We start from the raw sequence: 6,000 nt of genomic DNA, 5'->3' as shown, positions 1-6,000 counted from the left end.
CCGGAAGTATTGCTTATATTACATATCATACCCAAGAACCTTCTCATACAAATACAAGGAACAATTCCACTCTTGCTGGAACAGCTACACCTTTTTCCAATCTGAAGCTGCAAAACACAAATATAGTCTCTCCGTCCCATAATATAGAACGTTTTTTGACACTACACTAAAACATCTTACATTATGGGACAAAACATCTTACATTATGGGACGAAGGGGGTACCAAACAAACAAGCAAGACAAGCTGGCAGCTTATGATCCCACAATCAACAAACTGTGACAGCAGATCCTTCTCGTGCTCCTTAGACCCCTGCGAATACCAAGAAATAACAGCAAACTGAGCAAGTGAGATGTAAGATCAGATGAGGCAAAACCTGCATCGTTAGCAAACCACTTGCCACCCCCACAACTTCTGGATCAATCTGAGTCCAGAATTCAGTTGGAACAAATTTTGAAGGAACAACAGCAATTTGACAACAAGTATCCTTCTGGTGTGAGGATTTAAGACCAGAGGAAGCAACACCACAGGTTGCCACTTGCCACCACACAAGTTTGGATCAGTATCCTGAATCCTGAATTCAGTAGGAAAAAACTTCAAAGGAATAACAGCAATCTGAGTATTTGACCACAGGATTGTGTAAGCACAGGCTGCAACAAAACCCTGAATTCAGTTTGGATCAGTATCCTGAATCCTGAATTCAGTAGGAAAAAACTCCTGAATCCTGAAGCACGAGCTGCATCATTGTGTAAGCACAGGCTGCAACAAAACCCACACTGGATCAGCATTTGAATCCTGAATTCATTTGGAACACAGGCCCATGGCCCCAAGCAAAGTCACTTCTCACTGCAAAGAGCCTCTTCCAGATCTCTTTCAGAAGATTTCTCTCACACTGATAAGAGTGTTTAGCCTTCGCTGAACAGATGCTCCAGACATAAACCATTCAGCAGGTGCAGGTTTCCTTTCGTCCAACTGCCAGTTGGATAATTATCCCGTTCACATAAACAACATACTAGAGTACTTTTATTTCACACACACGCATACTGTAAACACGGTGGCGGGCATTAAACGGTTACAAGCCACATAGGTTTCATAAGAAGCGAAGATAAACAGCTTTGTCTTGCAGGGTCGAATTGAAATATTTACAGGAAACCACAGCATAAAGACGCCGGCCTCACGAGAGTCTTCTTTCAGGACTCCGTCTACATGTTGGAAGCACAGGAGCCAGGGCGATGCTGGCTACAATAGAGATAACTCAAACCACTCAGCGAGATGTCAAGTATAATCAACAGGAGCGTTCTTACCGTCATTCCCATCAGTAGAAATCGAAGTAGCATAATTACCTTCAGCTCTCAGAAGCACGTGGACCATTTTCATCAGATGAGGATGATGAGGATCCATCTCCGAAGATCGCGTTCAACGCAGACGTCACATCTCTATCATTTATTGAACTTTCATCAAGCAGACTGCCTCCATCATGGTTAGCACCTTCTATATCACTATTACTTGACTCAGCATGATCTCCATCAGCACTCACTGTCCCACCACCACTGCCTGATTCACATGGGTTCTTTGACTCCTCGGTAGGCAACTGAAATCGACAAATTGGGCAAGAACTGTGGAGCTCCAGCCATGGAAGGATGCAATTGGAGTGAAACTTGTGTTGGCAAGGCATCTCCTTCGCCTCCGTCCCCATTTCAAACTCCTCAAGACAGACTGTACAGCCCAATACTTCCTGGATGTTCACAGTTGGCAATGCTGCCACAGATTCCTTTTTGGCAGGCGGGGTCCCAGAACGATTCAGGTCACTGTCTGCCAAACGCTGCAAGAGCATATCCAGGCCAGGACCAAGAAAGTAGTCTCCAAGTGAAACGCCAGTACTTGTGTTGCTTGAGTTCTCTTGGTTGTCACTAGGTCCAAATGTTCCTTGGAGAATAATGGCCTCATTGTTGGAGTTGATCAGTATTAAGCTCTCTGTCCTTTCTCCCCCTCGGTCTCTCTCCCTTGCTCTCTCCCTCTCTCTTCTAGCCCTCTCCCTCTCCCTTCTCTCCCTGTCCCTTCGTTCCCTTTCCCTCTCCCGGTCTCTCTCGCTGTCCCTGTCCCTGTCCCTGTCCCTGTCCCTGCCAATGCCATCCAAGCCCCTTAAGTCATCACGGAGGGTCTGGAGCAGCCTGACAAGCGACGAGCCCCTCCTCCTTCGCCTCCTAATCATGTCTTCAAGCTCACGGTCAGAATCATCATCATCATCTTCATCCTCATCATCAGTATCCCTCAGCGCACTTCTGATCCTTGCTTGGCGTGAGTCCTCATCAGAAGAAGAATCCATCATATCCCTCTGGGGCCTCGACCGCCGCGATGAACCACCCATCATCCCAAGCAGCAGCGGGGCCCAGAGCGAGAGGTTCCGCTCAGACCTCACGTTTGTGGACGGCTCAAAGCCCTCAGACCCCATCTCTTCCACAAACCCGCCATCACAGTCCGGGCACTTCTTCTCCGGCTCCACAGGAACAATCACCTCAGCGCAGCTGTGGCACCAGTACCTGCTTTCCTGACCTTCTTCCATCTTGTGACTCTCCAAATGCTTTCTTCTCCCTTACCCCTACTGTAGTATCTTGCAGTCCTGATCCACAGGCCGAAGCACTTTTATAGCACCCAAACAACTAATAACTACACAGACAAGAAGATGCCTTCCTTGAGCAGCACAGCGAAGCTATCCTTTACAGCACCCTGAAACAAAGTTTCCCCATGAGCATCTCGACTAAATTAGCACCAACACGAGAAGTAACAGATCTACGAACGGAGAAGTAAACCATTTCCTAGTAGTATAAGCCACACTTGACAATCAAGAAAGGAACACATGATACTTCCTGGAAACTTTCTACACGAGCATATCCACTGGATTTGCACCAACACAGAAAGTAAGAGATCTGCTAACAAGGAAAGGCAAACCAGTTCGTTTGGACTAGTGCAAGCCATGCTTAACAACCAAGAAAAGCAGGACAACACTCAGAAGCTTTCTTCTACCATACACCAGCATCTAGTACAAGCATAGCAGGCATGCCTACCACGAAACCGAGCCGAGCATCATTCACACCAAAAAATTAAGAAAAGGGTGGCCGGTTTGGGTGAAACCCAGGGTCCTCCTGCCCTCAGATTCGATTTCAGAGCAGCGAAGCCACTCCTAGTCGCCTACCGACACAGTAATCCAACCCACTACTCAACCAACAGCCAGAGATCCGCATCAGAAACAACCCTAGGCACGCAAGGGCCCAGGATCTGCGACCGCGGGGGCGCGGGGACTACAAGCGAGGGGAACGAATCGAATCGCGCTGGAGTACCGAACTGATCCAGAAGGCTCAAACAAAAGAGGAAGAAGAGGCGCGCAAACCATTCCGCGTCGAGGATCCCGGGCTCGGCTCAGGCCATGATTCTTCCGCCGGAGCGTCGCTCGTCAGTGTGGGCGTCAGCAAATTGGTTGGGTAGGGGTTGGGGGGAGGCGGAGGGGACGAAGGGAGGAAGGGGAGAGGAAAGGGAGGAGGGGGGATAAAGTCGTGCGCCAGTCGAAGACCCCGCCGTCGGGCCGAGTAATTTATATTTTCAGCGGGGACTTCGGTGTAAATGCCGGTTTATTACCGGCTTGTCCCTGGGTTTATTAGATTATTGATTTGAGTGGGTGGGAGGGAGGGAGTGGGGCCTCGGGATTCCGAGACGTCAGTCCGCGTTGTACTCTTTGTCCTTTTTATTATTTGTGGGATGTGGGAGTCCGCGTAACCGCGTTGTACTGCTTGCTTGCTTCGGCTCACTTGTGAAAAGCCGCCCGGTTTTTAATCCAGGCTAGTGTGAGAGTGCGACGTGTAATCCAACGGGCCGTCGCTGATTAGTGGGTGCGACTAGGTGTGCTCGAGTAATTTGGAACGGAGGAAATACCTGTTTGTGTTTTTTGTTCACAAGATTGATTACGTGGCGACTGCGATTTGTTAAGCATTCCTATTTTTTTATCTAAAAATACATTATTCAGTGTGTTATCTTGTGGTGCGAAGAGGTACATAGACGTTTTGAAAGAACACGCCAACATATACTCCATGTGGCAGGTTTTGATAAACATTTCATGTTGGTATTACGGTTTGATCCGTAGAAGTTTCTAAGAAAAAATCTCAAAAAAAAATTGATGTAATTTATTGCCTATGCATCTGCGAACGCACACCACCATGACTTCTATTAAAGTTGATGCAACAGGCGATAATATGGTCCAACCAGTGAAAGACACCACACATGAAAGCAAGGTAAGGCGAAAATGTTTCGATGTTAATATATCATAGTTAAGCAGATTTTTTTTTATTTCACACAGAACTGCCATGGTGTCCACCGTGATGAAAAAAGCCTCTAGCACCCGTATGGCATCTTGCTAATATAGTACTTCCTCCGTCCTATAATATAAAGACGTTTTTGACACTACACTAATGTAAAAAACGCTCTTATGGGATAGAGAGAATATTAAATATACTACTCATTCGTAGATACTCCCTCCGTTCGGAATTACTTGTCTCGAAAATGGATGTATCTAGAACTAAATACATCTAGATACATCCGTTTCTACGACAAGTAATTCCGAATAGAGGGAGTAGGATGGAAAGATGCAAAGTATCCATACTTATTCTAAGTCAAGGCTTCAACCAATTAGACGCCTCAAACGACCGTTGAAAATAAAGTCAAGTCTCCAGCCCTCTCAAGCAGTCTGATTATTTGGGGGACCTCACATGCTTTTGTATTATACTATATAAGATGCTCTTTTTATCTTAGATTATATTAGCATTTGGAAAATAACAAAGGCTGGATTTTGTACCAACTTCATTGTCTCTAGTGCCGAGACAAAAGTTTTGTTCCGTCTAACTAATCTAGAAGAAAGAATAAAATTGGACAATTGATTTAGCTGAAAATGCATTGTGTACTAGAACAAATATTGTGGTTATAAATAGTGTGATTTTTCCATTACGAGCAAACCACCAATAACTGCACGCGTATAGTACGCGCACATGCCGCGCTGAACTGACACACACGTCCTATATTTTTGTATCAAGATAAGTTAGACTTTAGGTTTAAAAATGTTGGCTAGTGCAGACTAGTAAGTCAGTGGAGTAGCAAACTCAAAATTCATATTTATATAGCAACTGGTTGTTTCGAACCGCAAGTTGCGGACGGCGTGACACGCTCGGCGTCATGGGCCGGCTACAAGAAACGAAAAAAACTCGGTGCGTACGCGGGACCCTCCGTCATCCACACAGAACAGACACCGTGGTGGACGGGTAGAAATCATCCGGTGGAAATCACGCCGTTTTGCTCCGTCGTCTCGTGCGTAGGCTTGATGGTGATTAGCAGCTGCATCTCTTCGACTTGATCGCTCCCACCTGTTGTTTTTGCTGACACAGAATGCATCGTGGGATACTGGGATGAGGACTGGTGGACTGCACTGCGGGCTGTGCCAAAGCGCGTATCAGCTTCAGGCACACGTGGGGTCCTGTGATTGCGCTGGTCTCGCAGATGACAGAGACGACCGACTTTGCGGTCGCGGGGATCTTCTTCTTTTTCTCTAGAAAAAAAAATCCTCTCTCTTTATTAGGGCATCTCTAACCGCGTCCAGGCCCAGGCTAACAGGGCCATGGCCTGGGCGTGGCAGCTGATCTATTTGGGAATACTATGCCATTATTTACTAGTGTAGTTAGGTTGTTGGCCCGGGGTGTGCTGCCAATCTAGCCGTACCTTTGCGTTCATAGACACGGATAAGGAAGCCGCTCATCCAACTCAATGCATCAAATGTCTGTCCATCTCTAACATTCTCTCCTTGACAAGAATATATCGAATCAATAGCATTATTTGCATACGTAAAAATAGTTGCAAACATATGCGTTACAATGAAAATGCATCTACTGTTGGGCAAGTTTTTACATCCAACAGATCCCAAAGTTAACAGTCCCACTGTCCGTGCAAAAAAACATTGGTTTTTG

The 6,000-nt window shown here is 46.4% G+C and overlaps 1 protein-coding gene across 1 annotated transcript; it reads right to left on the bottom strand.

Annotated features, from left to right (window-relative positions):
- Nucleotides 1-929: 929 nt before the first annotated feature.
- LOC125529286 (E3 ubiquitin-protein ligase SIRP1) lies at nucleotides 930-3,571 on the bottom strand. The gene is made up of 3 exons (XM_048693689.2): nucleotides 3,387-3,571; nucleotides 1,342-2,725; nucleotides 930-1,237 (listed from the first exon to the last, which is right to left on the bottom strand). The coding sequence occupies exon 2, from the start codon at nucleotides 2,559-2,561 to the stop codon at nucleotides 1,344-1,346; it is 1,218 nt and encodes a 405-aa protein (XP_048549646.1). The 5' UTR covers nucleotides 2,562-2,725; nucleotides 3,387-3,571; the 3' UTR covers nucleotides 930-1,237; nucleotides 1,342-1,343.
- Between the last annotated feature and the right edge of the window lie 2,429 nt (nucleotides 3,572-6,000).

The sequence above is a fragment of the Triticum urartu genome, chromosome 5A (genome assembly GCF_056163025.1).
Source record: "Triticum urartu cultivar PI428250 chromosome 5A, HENAU_Tu73, whole genome shotgun sequence".
In the NCBI taxonomy this organism is placed as follows: domain Eukaryota; kingdom Viridiplantae; phylum Streptophyta; class Magnoliopsida; order Poales; family Poaceae; genus Triticum; species Triticum urartu.
The sequence above is the reverse complement of the archived record's forward strand: the minus strand, read 5'-3'. Positions and strand labels throughout refer to the sequence as shown.

What these genes read in the sequence shown, in the direction of transcription:
- LOC125529286 (XM_048693689.2), bottom strand. Translation starts at nt 2,561, where the DNA reads ATGGAAGAAGGTCAGGAAAGCAGGTACTGGTGCCACAGCTGCGCTGAG.